The 18,921-nt window shown below is 63.8% G+C and overlaps 2 protein-coding genes across 3 annotated transcripts; both read right to left on the minus strand.

The window, feature by feature from the left end:
* Positions 1 to 1,343: 1,343 nt before the first annotated feature.
* FAM174C (family with sequence similarity 174 member C) lies at positions 1,344 to 4,029 on the minus strand. The gene is made up of 3 exons (XM_079916762.1): positions 3,720 to 4,029; positions 2,482 to 2,598; positions 1,344 to 1,714 (listed from the first exon to the last, which is right to left on the minus strand). Coding segments are annotated over exons 1-3 (402 nt in total). The 5' UTR covers positions 4,004 to 4,029; the 3' UTR covers positions 1,344 to 1,713.
* Positions 4,030 to 4,750: 721 nt separating this feature from the next.
* Positions 4,751 to 9,751, minus strand: CIRBP (cold inducible RNA binding protein). Of its 2 annotated transcripts, none has more exons than XM_079916761.1 (7): positions 9,662 to 9,751; positions 8,490 to 8,598; positions 8,299 to 8,405; positions 8,067 to 8,205; positions 7,905 to 7,986; positions 7,718 to 7,788; positions 4,751 to 5,395 (listed from the first exon to the last, which is right to left on the minus strand). In XM_079916761.1, exons 2-7 carry the CDS (start codon positions 8,590 to 8,592, stop codon positions 5,391 to 5,393), a joined length of 507 nt encoding a protein of 168 aa, XP_079772887.1. In that variant the 5' UTR covers positions 8,593 to 8,598; positions 9,662 to 9,751; the 3' UTR covers positions 4,751 to 5,390. The 2 variants fall into 2 exon arrangements, with proteins under 2 accessions (XP_079772887.1, XP_079772886.1); XM_079916760.1 differs by lacking the exon at positions 4,751 to 5,395 and adding an exon at positions 6,569 to 7,341.
* Positions 9,752 to 18,921: the final 9,170 nt, after the last annotated feature.

Here is an 18,921-nt window from a genome sequence, read left to right on the forward strand (position 1 = left end):
GGCAACAAGGTGGGGTCGAGAAGGCGTGCGAAACAGGGCCCCCGACTTCGAAGTACTTCCCCACCTGTACAACGGTTTGCCTCAGGCCACCCCAAGACGACAGGGCAGCATGGTAGAGGCCGGGCAGCACAAGGCTGCCACCTGGTGGCAGCTCCTCCTAATGACAGCTTCTGCTAACGACACGGCCTCGGTGCCTCCGGCCAGCGGCCCGGGGAGACCTCAGGCTGTGGGCAGCCACAGGCCAGCCCCACCTCTCCCACTCTCCAGGACCACAATGACAGGGTGCGGGCGGGGAACAGGCCAGAGCTGGACTCCGCCTAGAAACAAGGCCCACAGAGGAACTCATCAAGCCCCTCACCAGGGATGGGGACTGAGGTACCCCGATGGGACTCAGGTGCCCAGTATGGATCTCAGATGGCCAGGATGGGGATTGAGGCACCCCAATGGGGTGCAGGTGCCCGGGATGGGGCTCAGGTGGGAAAGGAGGTCAGGTGCCCAGGATGGGGGTCAGTTGCCCCAGTGGGATTCAGGTACACAGGATGGATCGCAGGTGGCCAGGATGGGCAGTCAGGTACCCCAGGGGGGCTCGGGTGCCCAGAATGGGGCTCAGGTGGGAAAAGGGTTAGGTGCCCAGGGTGGGGGTCGATTGCCCCAAGGGGATTATGGTGCCTGAAAGGGGTTCAAGTTCCGGGGATGGGGCTGAGGTGATCAGGATGGGGGCCGAGGTACCCCCCATGGGACTGGGGTGCCTGGGATGAGGGTCAGGTGCCCCAGTGGGACTCAGGTACCCACGATGGATCTCAGATGGCCAGAACGGAGGCCTGAGTGCCAGAATAGGCTTCCTGGGATGGCGGACCAGGTTCATCAGTGATTCCACAAGAGGCTGATGGGGGAGAGGCAGGGTGGGCACAGGGAGCCTCGGGCTGCACAAAGCTCCAGACCCGTACACTACAGCCTGGGGTTCCCTAGGAAACACCTCCAAAATAGTGGTGTGAGTGTGGTGAGGCAGAGAGCATGGCCCTTAGGGGCCCCAGGCTGAAGGCATTATGGACCGGGGAGCCCTGAGCAGGAGCTTTGCTGGATGAATAGGAGTTCTCCCTAGGCTCAAAAACCATGACTGGCAGGGTCTTTTTCCAGGCAGGTGGGAGTAGTTCTCCCCCATCTCTTTGTCTCCTTTGTGGGATTCTTCACGGGACCCTCTGGACACCTGAGGATGGGACCAAATGGTCACAGGTGGGAGAACTAAGGCCCACATGGAGCCCAGGTCTGCTGCCCACCCCCCACCTGTGAGCCAGAGCGCTGGGTCTGGCCCACTGTGGAGCTGGGTACCAGCTACAGAACCACTGGCTGCCTTTATTGTCCTCAGCCCAGGGATATGGTGCTCCCAGACAGGCCCCCCAGCCCACCCGCCTACCAGGCCTCAGCTTGGAGCTGCCGCATCCCCACCAGGAAGGGTGATCGGCACAAGTCACAATGTGGCCAGGGGACCTCAGAGTTCTGCGTGCTGCTGCCGGGGACCCTCTGGCTTCCAGCCGGTATCCTGGGCGGTCTTGTCCAGGGGCAGGGCTGGGGCGGCTCCTGGCAGGCCGGGCAGGCCCCACACAAGCTCTTTGGCGGCAGGAGAATCAGCAGGGCATTCCAAGCACTGGGAGGGGTCCTGTCTCTTGTCCTTCCCACAAGGCCGCTGGAAATGCTGCCTTCCCGACCCGTACATCTGGAAACGAGAGGTAGGAGGTGAGAAGTGTTGGGTGGGGAGCCCGCCCCGTCCCCGCCCCGCCCCCGCCCCACTGTGCCTGTGCCTCTAACATGCCCAGCCCCCACCCCCAGCCTGCAGGCCCTGCCAACTCCCTACCTGGGGGAAAGGGGTGCCCCAACCAGGAGATGCCGGGACCAGAGGGATTCCCAGGCCATACCCGCACCTCCCTCGGGGGGCTTGGAAAGTCAGAATCGTCCTGTGGTCTCTCAGCTTCGGTGCCTGAGCCCCCGATAAGCTGGGGTTAAACAGGCCATCCCTCCCCGCTCAGGCCCTGTCAGTGGCCCTGAGCCCAGTGGCCACTGGGTCACCTCCGTTGTCAACCCTCTTTCTTTGCCTCTGCCATTGCCTCTGCCTGGGATGCTCTACCCCTGGCTGGGGCCGTGGAGAGGCCTTCTCTGACCCGCCCCCCGGCTTTGGTAGCACCTCGCAGTTCATTCTCCACCTCTGACGCTGATTTTGGCCTTCGGGGTCAGGCCCAGAGCAAGTGCCCACTGACTCAAGCACTGCAGCCCGTTCCCATCTTAAAGAAATGGGAAACTGAGGCTGGGAGATGGATGTCCCTGGGACGAGGCCACACAGCCTGCGACGGCAAAGCCAGGCCCGGCCACTGTTGTGTGCTGACCGCACTGAGGACCTCACCGGCCGACAGTCTTCCTAACTCGCTGGCCTGCTGACCCCACCCCCCAACCCAAGGAGCCCCTGAGGTGTGTGGAGGGCTGCCTTACCATCTCAGGTTCCTTGTTTCAAAGACCGTCTCCTCGTCGCTGTCCAGCGATGCCATCTCGGTCGGGTCCTCGGTGTTGGCCAGGAGCCCGTACCTCCTCTGCTGCGGCTTTTTCAATCTGGAAGCAGACCCAGGCTCGCTCAGCGGCCCTCTCATGGCCCTTCGCTGGAGCTGCTGACACCCTGCCCTGCTTCCCACCTTCTCCGATAATGCTCGTCTGCTCGACTCCCAGAGTCTTGCTGTGAACTTTCCGGTTCCAACTGCGTTTCTTCTCATAATGGTCACAATCGTTATGAGTTGCTGTGCACATCTCCCTTGGCAGGCCCCCAGGGCGTAGGCCCTTGGGCGAGGACCCCTGGGAGGGGGGCGCTGTAATTCCATTTTACTAATGAGACGACTGAGCCTTAGAGAGAGTTTGCCAAAGATATCAAGTAGAAGGCTGTCGCGGGCAGAAGGCCCGGCTCCTGACCACCACCAGGGAAAGCACGGGAACCTCTGTGGTGGATGTGGCACGTATTCAGATGGGAGACGAACATTGTATACCCACAGCAGTGTCAATGCAAGACAGAAAAGGCCCCTTCAGAGCATCTGGATATGATCAGCTCTGCGTGACAAAGGCCCTCTGGAGATCAGCCCCAGAGAGGAAGCCAAACGGGGAGGATGGGCCTGAGGAGGGGGTCACGGGCCTGCAGGAGGCAGGGCGTATGCCGCGGGGAAGGCAAGGGGGTCCTCAACTCTTGGGGAGAGCGTGGGCAGAACCTAAACACTGACGATCACAGCCAGCTCTGGGCTGAAGAAACAGGAGGAGCAAGGTGCGGGGGCAGGCTCCCGCCGGGCCCTGGTCAGGCTGTGGGCGTTAACTACAGGAAAGGATGCGGCCAGGCCCGCGTGGCAGATGCAAGTTGGGTTAGTGGGCGCTGCGCTCGTCGTCACCGGGCTGGGGGAGCCGCAGAGGATCCCGGGAATTCCCGGTGCCCTCATCATCCCGCAACCTCTAGTCTCGGTGGCTGCGTCTAGAAAACCAACCCCAACATCCCGAAGGAGCGGCTCGTCACGTGATTGCATGACCCCACCCACTCACCACCCACGTCCCCACCCACTCACCACCCACGTCCCCACCCACGTGACGATGGCGAACCGCGCCGGAGAGGCGGGGCTTTCGCGCCGCAGCACTTGGGGCGCGAGACGCGCGCCCATTGGCCGCGCCAGGGCAGCGGCGGCGGCGTGCGCCTGACGCACCTGAATGCCCGGATGAGGAAGTAGAGCACGGCTAGGACGATGAGGCCCGTAACCACGTAGAGGGAACGCAGAAGCGGCGAGTCCGGCGAGCCCAGCGGCCAAGGGCGTGTGGTGTTGTGCGGCGCGCCCGGCTGGCTCCCGTTCGTCACGGCGGGACGCGGCAAGAGCGTGGCCTGCGCGCGGCGCAGTAACGGGGGCGTGGGGTCCGCGGCTCCGAACAGCTGCACCGACAGCAGCAGCGCCGACAGCAGCAGGAGCCGCGGCGGCAGCACACGCAGCCCCATAGCCCGGCGGAAGCAGTAGCCGCGCCCCGCCCCCGCGAGGAGCAGTCACTCACTGGCGCGGGGGCGGGGCCAGCCAATGGCTCGCGGGGGCGGGGCCTGGCTCCCGGAAAGGCCCGGGCCGCCACCGCCCCCGGCCTCTCACCTCGCTTCACCCGAAGCGGGGAAGTACCCCGCGCCCCGCTGGCTCCGCGAGCACCCCGCCCCCGAAGGCTCGGAGCCGCAGTTCTGTGTCCCCGGCCCAGAGCGTGAGCACCGCGGCTGCCCCGCAGGGGGACTACGGTGAGGGGACAGGCGCGACCGTGCCCTGCGGGCCTCCCTCCCACTTGGGCCCTGGAACTCTCGCGTCCCCGCCCCCAGTCACCCTGGGCTTCGGTGACACCAGCACGGTGGCCCGCTGTCCCTGGCCCTGCAGGAGGGGAGACCTGTCCCGGCTGTGAGCCTGGGCATCCCGCCTTTGGCGGGGTCCAAGAGGGACCAGACACACCCCGTGGGAGAAGGGGGGGGTACCGGTGACCCGGACCTCACCCTGCTGAGACTTGAGGTAACTCGCCCAGAGCCCAAGGCAGCTAGAACCGGGGCTCAGCCCCAACGTTCTGCACCCCAAGACCAGGCCTGGAGGCAAACAGCCTGGGAAGGCAGGCCGGCTCCGGGGGCGGACAAGCTGAAGGTGCCCGGGGTTACTCTGACAAGGCCTCTGCCTGGCTCCGGGGGACGCGCCGCCAAGGGACCACCTCCTCCACGGCTCCCTCTGCCCGAGAGAACTGCCCTGGGGGGGGGCAATGAACTGCCGCCTGGCCTTCCGCGTCTGGATCCAGCTCGTGGCCAGAACGAAGGCCCCAAGAGGAGGCTATCTCTAGCGGACTCCCCGCCACAGCCCCTCCAGCCAGGACTCAGGCTGAAGCTCAGTGTCCGCCCTCCACGACGCACCCCACACCAGACTCAGATTTGTGGGTGTACACACCATCCCTTTATTCAAATGCACCTTCCACATTTGTCTTGTCACATCGCGAGTGAGGACTGGCCGCCGTGCCAGCACCACACGCCCATCCTCCTGGAGCACCTTGAAGCCCCGCACCCCAACCTCGCCAGTGAAGCACCTGCTGGAAAGACGGGAGAGGTGAGAGGGGGACACGAGGGCTGCTCCAGCAGGAGATGAAGACGCTGCCCCCGACAGAGGTCACACAGCCAGGACGGGGGAGAACCCACCACAAGGGCCAGGGCCACAGGGCCACATGTCTCCCCCGCCGAGAAGCACTTACAGGTGACGGGCTGCAAGGGCAGGCAGCTGTGCCGCTGGCTCTTGCTCCCGGGTGAAGTTCCTCCTGGGGCAGTGACCCCAGATCGTTGTCGCTCTCGGGTCACCCTTCCAGGTCGCACTGGCTTCCATTCAACCTGCCAAAGCAAAGGAGTGTTAACCCTGACACCCTGGCTGAGCTCACAGCCGCCCCTCCCCGACTCCCGCGAAACCATCCACAGCTCCTAGGAGGGTCTCAGCTAGTCACCGGGGCCAACCCAAGAGGCCCCGCCACGGGCCAGCGTGCCCAGGGCGGGCCTGCGCCTTTCAGACGGGCCAGGCCACTCTGTGCTCTTAAGCAGAGCCAGCTACCCACTTGGGATGCAGCTGCTTAGAGATCGGCGCGGGCTCTGAGCAAAAACTCATGGCAGCAACAGACATCAGAGAGAGCTAGTTAGGAGTGTGACTCAAAGAGGTCTGCAAAAGACAGTCAATTGATGAACAAAAAATTCCAAAAGGCGGGGCGTTTGGTGGTCTCCAATCCTGCTCAACTGCCCGGGCCGCTCGCCTGGCTGCAGGCGGGGAAGGGCAAACGGCCGGGGTCTGCCTTTAGTTCTAGCTTGATTTTTTTTTTTTTTTTTTTTAAAGGAAAAAGAAAAAGCAAAAAAGTCAAAGGAACATTCCCCGGGTACACGACTTTACTTTCAAATGAGCTCTCAACAAGAGGAGGGATGCGGACGAGCAAAAGGAGTTACCTCGAATTACAGGACTATCTCCACATATGAGCTAGCCCAGGGAGCAGCTTGCGTCTCAGAGCTTTCTGTTGGGCGCACAACACTTCTGTCCTCCGAGGGGCTGCAGCTTCCATAGGCTAGCAGAGAACGCTCAGAACTTGTAAAGCAACAGCAGAGCTAGCTAATGAGCCGGTCAGTCTGGGGTCACCCGGGGACCCTGCCTGTGTCTGCTCTCTGGCCTGCTTCTAGACTAAGGAGTTCAGGGTCAGCGTCGGGCGCCCGCGTGTCTACCGTCCCTGCTAGGCTGCCCGCCCCATCGAGCCTTCTGGCTGCCACGGCCAGAAGCGCTCCGGGGCTGCCCTGCGGTCCGAGAGCCCGCTCCCGTCACCCACCTGCTCGCCTAACTGGGGCCGGTGGTCGTTGGCTGTCACAGGGGCCCAGCCAGCGTCACTGACCCTGCCTTTCTCCTCTAGCTGTGGCAGCCTCGGGCGGGACTGCGGACCTAGTCCTCTAGCTGCCCTCTCCGCTCAGGTCTGCCTGCCTCGAGCCCCTGCAGGGCGCGTGTGGTGCAATCAAAGGGAGATGGTCAGAGCGAGGTTCATTCAGATGGTCTTTTAATCGGCTTCGTGAAGCCAAAGAAAACTGCGTACAAGAATTCCTTCACCACTTCAGATACAACATTGACGGGATATGCGTATGTCTTCCGGCAAAAAAGGACAATATAAATACACATTTTCAAGAACCTCTCGGGGATGTCTGCAAGTCTACTGTGGGTCCCACACGACAGGTGGGCGCCCGGGCCGGGCCAGGGCAGCCCGGGTGCTCTGCTGCCACCCGCACGGTTCTACCACGCTACACTCAGAAACGTGACACCGAGTTGGAAAAAAGCTACAACTTGCTCAGCTTCCGACAAAGAGCAGATTCAGAGTCTGTTCAATCTCAAAGAGAAGTGACTCGGGGCACCCAAATTCATGGGGCCAACCCCACTGAAAAGAAAAAGAAAAAAAGCAACACAACCGAAAACAAAAAAACAAAACTCTCACAACCCCTGGTGATTTTCTAAAAAAAGAACTCTTGGCTCACGGTAAAAAGGTGAAAGTAAAACTGGAAGTGCTCTTCAAAACGTTTTTAAGACTCTTAAAAACGGACAGCGCTTCCTTAAAATGCAAAGTGTAGTAACGAGGCCATCTGGGGGCCAGAAGCAGTCAGGCTGTGTTTGACAAGATCAGAACCAATAAGACTACAAAAGTGGGTACAAGGAGGTGTGATCACTACACATTAACGATTCAGCGGAGCTCCCAAAATCTTTAAATATACGGCCATTGGAAGGACGATCTCGAGCAGGAAGGATTTTTACTCGTTGTGTGTAGCTGAGAACAAGAAGCAGGCACAGTGTAAAGGCGCTGAAGCACGCGACGAGAGGCAGCATTCCACTCCCGGCCCAAACCTGGGGGCTCAGCCCTGGGGGCTCGGGAGCGACCAACCCCCCCCATGGCCGAGGGTGGCGGGCACGGCCCACATGCACGGATGCGGCCTGCTCTGCTCGGTGGGCCCTCGCTCTCCCTTTCCTCCTTGGTCAGCCTGGTTTTGCCTTTACGTTCTGTGGCAGAAGTGGCTGCTGGCACCGAGACCCAAGAGGACAGTCTCGTCCCTTACGGGGCAAACATAGTGACCGGGTCTGAGCACTGCCCAGAGGGCACCGAGGCTCACTGAGCTCCCACCACAGGCCCTTGGAGCGCCGCTTACCGTAACTGTCGTAGCTGTCTCTGTAGGACCCGCCCGAGCTCCGGTCACCGCAGCTGCCACTCTGACTCCGGCTGCAGGAAGGACACAGGTGAGCGCTGGGGGCCACCTCGGGGGACTCTCACCAGTCCCCGTGCCAGCGTCCCCACAGAGCCTCCCAGGCCCCCCTGCGCAGGACCACCGCCCGTACCTGCTGTAGTAGTCTCTGGAGCCTCCATAGCCCCCACTCCTGGACTCGAACCGGCTCCCCCCGTAGCCGCGGTCCCCTCCTCCTACAGACGGGACGGGAAGGAGAAGTGAGTGTCAGCTTCTGCAGCAGTGCCCCCACCTTGTCCCTGCAAGTGGCACTCACCTCTGGAGAACCCACGGCCCCGACCTCGGCCCCCGCGGAAGAAGCCCCGGCCCCCGACAGAGCCACCTCGGTACCCGCGGGATCGGTTATCAGACGATTTGCCAGCCTGGTCGACCCGGATCTGCCGCCCATCCACAGACTGGAGACCAGAAGTGGACACAGTTAGCCTCTGCACCTCCCGCCCTCGGTCTACAGCCCGGACCCACTGAACCCCAGAGCAGCCGGCCCTCACCTTCCCGTTCATGGCCATCATGGCGTCCTTGGCATCGTCGATGTTCTCAAAGGTGACAAACCCAAAGCCCCTCGATCGCTGGGTCTCCCTGTCCTTCACGACCACCACTGTGCAGGGGAGAGGTCCGCGGTCAGCACCCAGCCCTCCCCGTGAGCAACCCCACTCAGCCACCAGTCTGGCACCAGCCTCACCTTCTGAGATCTGTCCATATTTTGAGAAGACCTGCTCCAGTGACTGCTCGTTGGTGTCAAAACTCAGCCCTCCGACGAAAAGCTTGCCTTCATCTGATGCCATGGCGGCCTGTGACAAACATCATCAAAAGCCTCAGAGGTCCTGCAGGAGCTTTGAGACTCAACGCCCCCCCCCCCACTTTACTTTATACAAATAACGTATGTTTCGGGGGGAAACGCTAGGAAACTATTTTTCTGCCCTTTAACCATCCCAAGCCCATACCCAGGACTTAATTCAAACAAACCCTTAATTCCTTTATCACTTTGGGTCCCTGGCCGCTTTTCTGTGTTTGGGCCAACTCCGCTCCCCAGACTGGGGTCGGGGGGGAGTCCCTGAAAGCTGGGGCCACACTGCGGTTCTGCAGTACTCAGTGCTGCCTGGCTGTGGAGCCCCAAAACTCCAGGCAGGGGACTCCCTCACGGGACGTTTAGGGGTACACCCCGAAGGCAGGCATCGGCCACCATCGTCACTGGCTGAGTGCACCTTGGTTTCTGCCCGTTGCAAACAGCGGGGGGGCTAACTCCTAACCCGACCGTCGCGGGGCGGGCGGAGTGGCAACGTGCTTGGTCCACTGCAGGGCGCTGTGCAGGCGGGGCGGGGACTCTGCGCCGGGATATCAAAGCGGGGCGGTGCTTATACCGACCCTTTACAGGCTGGTAGCCTACGCTGAATGGCTCCGAAATACAGGCCAGAAGGCGCCCTGCAGCACGTAACTGGGACACAAACTTGGGGCGTTGGGGGTGGCACCGGGGTTGTGTCGCCCTCGCACTACTCCAACGGGAAACCGGGGAGGAGCCCCAGCCTGGCCCCACCCACGCGCGCATGCGCCCCACGCCACTCCATCCGGGCACTCGGCGCTCCCGCCATTTCGCAGGGCGCAGCTTCGTGCTCGCGGCCGCCATTTTGCGGCGGTGTCCCGCTCGCGAATACCCTGGCCCACGGGGGATGCCCTCCGACCGCGGTTCGGCCCGGTCTCCGCTGCCCCTCGCCGCCGGCGGGGCGGACTACACCCCGGGCCCGCCCCGGCACCGCCCCCGCCCAGGGGCGTGCCGCCGCCGCCCCGCCTCCTCCGGCCGGCCGCAGGCCGCCCGCCGCCCCGGGCCCGTGGAGCCGGTGCCGCCAGGGCCCTCACCACTGAGTCGGGCAGGTCCCTGGCGCAGGCGGGAAGACGGCACAGCACAACGACCCGAGCCTCCTAACGCGCGAAGTGACTGGGGGGGCGCCCTGCGCCCGCCTTATGTACTTCTTCGCTAGGCCCCGCCCCCGAGCCCGCCCCTCCGCCCCTCGCTGGCCAATCCGAAGCTCTGGAGGCCGTGGCTGTGCCTCATATTCATGAGCTGGGGGCCGGGCCTGTACCGGCCGCGCCCCCTCCCGCGAGCGGGCGCGGGGCACAGTGAACGGCGGGGACGCGCATGGTCCGCAGTTCCCCGCCCGCGCGCGGGAGGCGGGGCCAGTGCTCGGCGGGGCGGAGCTGACCCACTTCCGCGCGCCCGCCCCCCTCCCCCCCCCCCGGCCTGTGGCGGAGAACAAAGGGGTTCGGGCGGCTTCTGCCAGTGGCCCAAGCCTCCTGGAAACCTTCTGGGAGTCGCTGGAACCCAGACCTTTGCGGTGCTCCCGCAGTCGGCGACTTACCGACCTCACCCAGGTCCCCACACCCACCCGAGATCAAGTTCTCGGACACCTCAACTTCATGTGAACCCCGATATCAGTCATTATGTACTTGCCAACATAACCGACACCCCAGAACTCTCAGAACCCCAACGTTCCACTTCGTGTGATCCGCCCCAAGGCCCGCCCAAACCCTAACACTGAGGCAACTCCATTTATGTGGACCCCAATATTCTCCACGATCCCAATTCTTCCTGCTTCCCAACTTTGGGTCACCCCAACTTCACCCAACCCAGTTTGCCTACGAATCCCAAGCCGCAACCACACCTAACTCCCACCCCAATCCGGACTTCACCCAGTCTGGTGCAGCACCCACACGCCACAGTCACCTGGCCAGACACTTTTTTCATCCCAGCTCTGGACCTCAGGCTGACCTCGACTTGGGCTCTCAAATCCACCACTGTGCCCAACTCTTGAGTCTCCACTGCACCCCAAAATTCAGCTCAGCCCCCCATCTCCCTTTCACCGCTGTGCTCCAGCCGCCCACCAGCACACCCAGAACCCACTTGGCTCCTCCCCCTGCATCTTTTTTCTGTCTGGGAGTCCTGAGACCTCTGCTATCGGAAGAACCAGCTTTGCAGAGATCTTCACCCCCAAGGCTGCTCCTGGGAGCCCCTCTTGTGGTCACCCCTTTCCCCCTGCCCAGGCCTTGGCTCATGTTACCTTCTGTGGCCCTGGACCCTTCCATGGGTGGAAGAAGCTAGTGCAGACCCCTGCCTGCCCAGACCAGAGGCCCAAGCTATACCCCTGCCCCAGAAAGTCTTCAAAGGGCATACCTTCTGCATAAAAGTTAGGGGGAATTTGAGGGACTTCCTGGCTGTACAGTGGTTAAGACTCCGCGCTTCCAATACAGGGGGCGTGGGTTCGATCCCTGGTTGGGGAACTAGGACCCCGAATGCCGCACGGCACAGCCAAAAAAGTTAGGGCGATTTGAGAACAGAGACCCCTGCTTTGCTGCCTACCCCAGGAAAGTTCCATCCCCACTCCAGGCCCCAGACTCGGTGGGTCTAGCTGACGCAGTAGGAACGAGAGCATGGACACTGTCTCCTGTGACAAGGCCACTGGGACACCCTCCTCGGGCTCAGGACCCCTTCCCCCAGGCAGCAGCTCATGACTCATGGCAGCCATGTCCGCACCTCGTCCCCCCACGCCACAGCCCCCCCCCCCATACAATTCCCCGTCAGCCACAGCCGGCTGCTCCGTCAGCCACTCACGCAGGGCGGTTACTAAAAGGAGCAGAGAGAATCAGCACTCAGCTCTCGCCCTCCCGCCAGGGCCCATGGAGGGGACCTGGGGCCAGGCATGCCCAGCCCAGGAGTAATCCCCTCCCTTCTCAATCTGCTCCCCCAGCAAAGTCAGGTCGGCAGCTCCTGTCCCCAGACCAGGCGAAGGGGTCCTTGCAGTCACCGGGGCCCCTCATCACTCTTTGCACCACCCCCCGTCCCCGCCCTCACTGTTCTGTGGTTCCTAGTCTGCCTTCTCCTGGTTTTGTGAAGTTCCCTGGTTCATTCATTCATTCCACCAGCAGTTATCAAGCGTGTACTTACTACGAGCCTGTTGCTGGGTACGGGGCTCCATGCGTACCCACGACTGTCCTGGGTTCCCATCACGGTGTGGACCTTTACCTATGGATATCTATGGATACCATACCTTTACCTATGGATACCTGTCCCCAGGTGCGCCTGCACCGGATATTGTGTGGGAACTGTGTGCTTGCGTCTCAGGTGTGTTACCTGTCTGCCCACCTGTGTTTCTGCGGCTACCGACGTCGGCGTGTCCCTGTGACTCGGTGTGTACCTACGACCTTGTGAACCCGTGAGGGGCGAGATGGGGGACTGGTCTCAGGGGGCTGGCACCACCTTCCTCCCTGGAAGGTGATGCCAGCTCCCTCGGCCGCGACTCCACGCTCTCCCCGCGGACACAAGGGGGAGCTACGGCCTCGCTGTCAGCCTGGCCGGGGGCTCCCGGTCCCGCCCCGCCGTCCAGCCGACGGCCGCGAGCACCAGCGTGGGAAGGGGCTCCCGTCCCGCCCTCAGGCCCGCCCTCGAGTCTCCGCCCAAGCGCTGGGGGGTGGTCGGCGAGGAGGGGACTTAAAATAGCCGCGGGCGGGGGCGAGGCTGCTATTCACGGCCGGGACACGCGGTGCTCACCGCCTGCCCGGCGGGACGGGGCTTAGGCCGGAGGTCCCCGTCTGCACACTCACAAGACGCCCCTCCCCGGGCGCCCGCCGAAGACCACCCCCGGGGCTGCGCCGGCGTTGCCACGGAGACGGGGGCGGGGCCTTCTTACTCCCGCACCGCCCCCTCTGTCCTCCCCGCCGGGTCGGGCCCGCCGGACGCCGGGTCCTCCCCCGACCCCGGCTAATGACCGGGCGAGAGGCGGTAATGAGCGTCTGGGCTCGGGTCGGGCGTGGACGGGATGAAAGGCGCGTGGTGGGGGGGAACCCTGGGGCCGCGTAATTACCGGCCCCTCCCGGCCGGCCAGGCGGGGGCAGGGACGGTGCACCTGGAGGCCGCCCGGCGCGGGCGCGGAAGTGGACCGCCCTGGCAGAGACTCCAGCCCGTCCGCCTGGCCCAGATCCCCGGGGCTCAGAGCCAGGGAGGGGGAAGCGGGGACTGGATGTGTGTGTACGTTGCCAGGTGTGGTGCACATGTGTGCCGTGGGCAGGGGACTCGTGGGTACAGAGATGGAGAAACAAGGTTTCTGGGGACCATGCCTGTGTGAACATGAAAATGGGGCCGTGTGCCTGTGCACATGGCTGTGGAAGTGTGTGCATAGAACTCACACGTGTGTGTGTGCGTGTGCACACATGGAAACATGTTTGCATGGTCATGCCTTATGTGCAAGAACACAAGGGGTTGTGCGTGGACCCCAAAGCATGTGCATAACCAGGATGTGGGATCAGCCGGGGACAGCACTGCTGCGTGTGCATGACGCGGGGGAACCGGGACTCACAGATCATATGTGCCCATGGCTGGTGGCGTGACTCATGCCCCTGGGGTGGGAACATGCCACGCACTGTCAGCAGCCGCCGGGGTCTCTAGGGCAGAGGAGAACTACAGGAGCCCAAAAGCCAGGAGGAAGAGTTTAACTTTAACTGACTCCCCCGTCCCCACCCACCCCGTTTCCCACCTGCATGAGTAGGTGGGGACATCTGAGATCCCTAGGTGGCTGCCAACTGTGAATTGGCAGGAGATTCAGCTGCCTGCGCCCTGGCCTCAGTTTACCTCCTGTTCCTAGGAGGGGTCTTCCTGGCGGAGGGGGACGTGGGAGGGGGCACCTGGGTGGAGCTCCCTGTGACTCATGGCCCAGGAATGTGGAAGCTGCCACTCTTCTGCTCCTGCCCCAGCCCCCATCCCAGAAGTGCAAAGGCCAGGCAGCGCATCGGCCTTGCTGGTGACCGCAGTCCCCATCAACGGCAGGCACACGGGCTGTGGAATGGGACCCGGGGGACACCCGGAGGCCCACACCAATAACATGCATTCATGCAGAGGACATACGTCAGGTGTGTATGAAACGCCAGGGCCTGTGCATGCGCAGAGACCCCTGTGTGCTCGTGGAAACCCCAAAGCTTGCCTCGGTGGGGGCTGGGGATGCAACCCCCTGGGTTTCCGAGACGGGGGGAGGGCTGAGGTTCACAGCCCCGCCCCAGGGGTGGGAGGAGCTGACCCCCACTGATGCCCTGTCCGCTCCCTTGACCTTGGCCCCACGTACAGGCTCCCTGCAGGCACACAGAGGGGCCGAAGCACCCCTGACTGGGGCTGTGGCATCTCCATGGCAACACTGGAGTGGCAGTCATGGAGAGCACACCCCCCTGGGGCAGCTGCCAGAGGCTCAGGGAAGACACCTGTGTGTGTCCAGGCGGCCGCACACAGCAGTCCCACATCCTGGCCCCCACACCCAAGCAGGAAGACACAGGTGCCCATGGACCTCGTCCAGCCTTCGATCACCATCCCACCCTGGAGTGTCAGCGATGGCCCGGTGCCCAGCTGTGCAGGTAGGCGGTGTCTGGGCTCCTGTCTGAGCCTAGGGTGCATCATCTGAGAAGTGGGCACAGCAGCAGCATCTCCTGGGATCAGCGCGGGTGATGGAAGGGCAGCCGGTGACAAAAACACACCACGGAGCGGCTCCCAGTTCTCTGCTGTTCTCTCCTTTCTCCGTGTCTCAGGACACTCAGGGAATCGCCGGCCATGCCGGAGGAAGCCCCACTTCTTCTGTGGGCGCACACAGGCCCCTGCACCTGCCCCAGCCCAGTGGCCGGCTCTGCTCGGCTGGGCCTGCAGGCGCGCACGGTGCGTGGGTAGTGTTTGTGGCTGGAGCGTCCGCGGGTTTGGGTGCCGCCTCGGCTGAGCTGCGTCTCTGAGGGTCTGAGTTTGAGCTGCCTGGTGTGACCTTCAATTTTGCGGGTTTTGTCAGCGAGGTCTTGGCCCAGGGTGAGAGTGGGTTTTGAGGGTCACACTGTTGATTGAGGTTGTGGCCCCCAAAGTGTAGCTTGGGGCGGGTTTGGGGGTGTGGGGGCGGTGTGCATTGGGGTCCTTGTGCTGCAGAGCCGGAGCCTGTCACTCAGGTGGGATCGGCATGTACCCGTTGACTGCGGAGGGTGTGCAGCGCGTGTGTGGGACGGGGAGACGGGTTGGTCTGGGTCTGGTGGCGGTAAGAGGCCCTGCGTGGGCGTCTGGGCTTGTGTTGATTTTCTGCGAGGCCTATGGATAGCGTCTGGGGTGTGGGCCGTGTGCAGGGCAGATGTAGCCAGCTGTCTCGGGCCACCGGCTCCGCCTGCCGGCGGGCGACCTCCTCCCCCCGACCCCGTGGGGCCGGCCCCGCCCACATTCCAGAAGAGTTAGGGGGTGCCCTCCCCATCCCCCGCCCGCTCCCGCCCTCTGACCCCGGCTCAAGCCCACTCCTAGCATCCCGGGCACCGAACGCCGCAGCAGCTGGCCCCAGGGAGGGGCGGCGAGGCGGGGGTGGAGGCTGGAATGTGTGCGGGGGGTGAGGGAGGGTGCCCCCGAGAGGGGGCGGAAGCGGGGGAGGGGCCAGGAGGAGGAGCCGGTGAGACCGAGACGGGAGGAAAATAGAGAAGAGACCTCCAGGGAGAGATGGAGACCCGGACAGAAATACAGACAGGCCCAGAGATCGAGGAAGGCGGAAAGGGGAAAACAGAAAGACACAGGAAAAGAGAACTCAGAGGGAGCAGGGAGAGGGGCACACGTGGGTGGGGGGAACAGAGGCAGCAGGCCAAGGACAGAGGCCCCTCCGAAGGGCAGTCTCCAGTCGTGGAAGGGCCCCAGGTGACAGCGGCCCCGCCCGCACCTGCGGGCTGGACGCTCTCCCATCCCGAGTGACACCGGCGGCTGCCTGTCCTCTGCCCTCCCAGGTCTGGGCGGCCGTGGGTGGGGCCCCAGCACCCTCGGCCGTAGCTCGGCGACTCCCGTTCCCAAGGTGCCTGGAAAGGAGGGCGTTCCCGCCAGGCGCGGTAGGGGTGGCTGTGCTGGGGCAGCCTCCGGGTGCTGGGGGTGCCGGAGTTGGCCCCAGCGGGGCACCACTCCCTCTCATCTTTCTAGGGGCCTGGCTCCTCCCTGCCTTCTTCCCCAGCCACCCCTCACCGCGTCCTTTGACATTTCAAAACCGTGCAGCTTGCCCCAATTACCCATTTGGCCGCCCCCAGGGGACTCTGGCCTCCAGCAGAAAGACGTGACCCCAGTGACCTTCTATTGCCCGCCCACAGCCGCCTCATCATCCCAGAAGCCAGCACCTGGATCCAGGCCTCCGACCGGACTCCACACTTTGGTAGCCACACCTGTCCACACCGCCAGCTCCAACCCCCATCAGTCTCAGGGCTCTCTGCCCGTCCGGCTAGCCCCAGGGGCTAACCTCGGACCAAAGGTTTGCTCACATCCTCGCCACCCGGCAAAGGCGACCCTGTTTACGCCGACCGCGGCCTGCTGCCTTTTCAGAGGGGACTCCTGGCCACAGCAAAACTGCGCCTCAGCCAGGCAGCGATGAGGACTTCCTGCCGCCATAAGCCCCCCCGGGCCCCCAACTGTCCCGGCTCCTGGCTTGTAGGCTTCCAGGTGCACAGAGGCGTCTCCAACTGCTCCCCTCCCCCAAATCTCCGAGCTCCCTGCAGCCCCCCTGCCAACCACCTCACTGTGAACCAGAGGCCACGTTCAGACAATGCCCCATCGGTCCCTTCCCAGGCCTCTCCGAAGCCCAAGCACAGCGTTCAGAAAGCTCCTGGGGTGTTCTGGCCTTTGCCCTCTCCACCCGCCCCTCCTCCCTGGGGTTCCCATCTCATCCCCCCCCAAGCTAGACTTGAGGAATCACCCCTTTCGAGTCCTTGCCTTCGCCTTTTGGTTTAGGACCCCAAATGGACTTCCCAATTGTTCCCCAAATGCACCCGCTTTCACGTCTTCAGACATTTGCACACGCCACGCCATGCCCCCCACCTGGGGCACCAGTTCCCTCTTCCTATCCTTGGCAAAGTCCTATTCCTTTGGCAGGGCCTCAATCCAAGTGCCCTCCTCCCGCTCCTCGCCCTGCGCTCCCCCCAGCCCGGGGCTCGCGCACACGGGGTCGTGAGGAGGGGGCAACAGGCAATGGCCCGGCTGAGAATGGGGGGTGCACGTGCGGCGCCCCCGGGTACGCCCCCTCTTCCGTCCCGGAGCTGCCGCAGGCGTCAGACCCCTTGGCGCGCATCCCGCCTCCAAACTGAGGACGGCCGCACGCCTCCGCGCCGCGCCGCGCCTGCGCACTCAGCCGGGCCACGCCGCAGTCCCACCTCCGGGCGACAACCCCGCGCAGCTATTGGTGCGTGCGGAAGAGCGAACGACGTGGCCACCAATGAGGCGTCCCAGAAGTGGGCGGGGCCTGGGCCGCCCGACGCGAGGACGGGGGCGGGCGGGGCGCCCTCCCCACGGTGACGTCAGGCCCGGTTCGCGGCGCGTTGCCATGGAAGCCGCGTTTCCATCCCTGCGGGCTTCCGGGGGCCGCCCCCTCCCATTCAACTTTTTCCTCAATGGGGGAGGGGGCGGTGCAGGGCTGTCCCCGCCCCCTGTGATTCCGCGGCCCCTGCCTACTCTGGGCCTCGGTTTACCTTTCCGTGCTGCCCACGCCCACGTGGCCTGGCGTGCTGCCTTTCCGGTCGCTGCACCCCTTGGCTGGGCACCTCTCCACTCAGCCCCCGCCTCAGGTGTGTGCGTTTCAGGCTCGCGCAGTGGGAAGGGGCTAATGGCCGCAGCACCCAACCAGGGTGGAGTTCTTCTAGGACTCCCGGGCAGGGCTGTGACCCTCGGACCCCAGGGCTGGGCGCCAGGCAGCGCCCTGTGGAGTGAGTTCCCCGGCAGTAGACCAAGTGCCCCCTGCTCTGCAGCATGCAGACACAGCCCCCGTGATTCAGCGGGTGCCGCCATCTACTCCCTCCTTCCGCATCTCCCACCCAGCCCTGTAGCGGCCACCTGGGTCACAGCCCTGACCTCCGGGGACCCGGCTGCGTGGGCAGGGGGCTCGACCTGAGCTGTCCCACCCACACTTCCACCCTGCGGTCCTCCGGGCCCGCGGGTACGTTTGACCTGAAGGTCTGAAGGGATCAGCCTGACCTGAGTATCCTACCTTCCTGGCGTGGGCGTGCGATGATTTGGGGGTGACAGGGTGGCAGGAGGGACAGAAAGGCCTTAGCAAGCTGCTCCCAGGACACTCCTGGGACTGCACCTGTTTCCGTTCCCCATGGGCGGGACTCCTAGAACTGAGGCTTGGGAGGGCAGGGTCTTGGGCTATAAGAAATCAGCCCGGGGATGGTGGTCGCTAACGTAACAATCACCCCAGTGCTCTGGAGCAAACGGTATTTCTCTTCGGGCCTCGGTTTTCTCATCTACCAAATGGGAGGGTAATTAGTTCTCTTAGGTGGCTGCGTTAAGTGAGGAAATACATGTGAAATGACCTTCAGTGTTGTTGTGATTGTGTGTCTTTGCCCAGCCCCAAAGTGGATGAAGGTGGGACTCGCCACCTGGCCCGGCCCTCAGGGAGCTCCAGATGGGCAGGGGTGGGAGTTGCAGACAGGGGAAGTTCCCAGGCAAAGCAGGGGCGCTGGCTAGGGGTGTTCCTGGGTAGGGCACGGCCCGGAGGCTTAATCCCGATGGTCAGGGATGGGGAGCGCTGGAATGCAAGGCCGGGCAGGCCGAAGGGAGTCCACGCAGGGCTGGGGTGGAGCCAAACCGGGAGGCCTCGAGCGCCAGCCCCAGGCCCTGGCTTGACGGTGGGAGGGAGAGGGGGTGCTCTGGAGGCCTGGCGCCATACCCCGGGGGGGGCTCGGGTCAGGGTTCCTCAGGCTGGGCCCCCCACGTGTGGGCGGGCAGGTGGAGCTGCTTCCCCGTTTCTGGGGCTGGGGAAACCGTGGCGCAGAGCCTGCAGCCAGGTCTCCCTGGAGACTGAGTCCCTGGGCTCGCCTGCAGCCCACTTTATTATTTATTTATCTTTGCGGTACGCGGGCCTCTCACTGTTGTGGCCTCTCCCGTTGCGGAGCACAGGCTCCGGACGCTTAGGCTCAGCGGCCATGGCTCACGGGCCCAGCCGCTCCGCGGCATGTGGGATCTTCCCGGACCGGGGCACGAACCCGTGTCCCCTGCATCGGCAGGCGGACTCTCAACCACTGCGCTACCAGGGAAGCCCCCTGCAGCCCACTTTAGAGCCTAGAACGGAGAGGCCCCACCCAGGGCACGCAGGCTGGCA

Source organism: Stenella coeruleoalba (assembly GCF_951394435.1).
Source record: "Stenella coeruleoalba genome assembly, chromosome: 3".
Taxonomy (NCBI): Eukaryota; Metazoa; Chordata; class Mammalia; order Artiodactyla; family Delphinidae; genus Stenella; species Stenella coeruleoalba.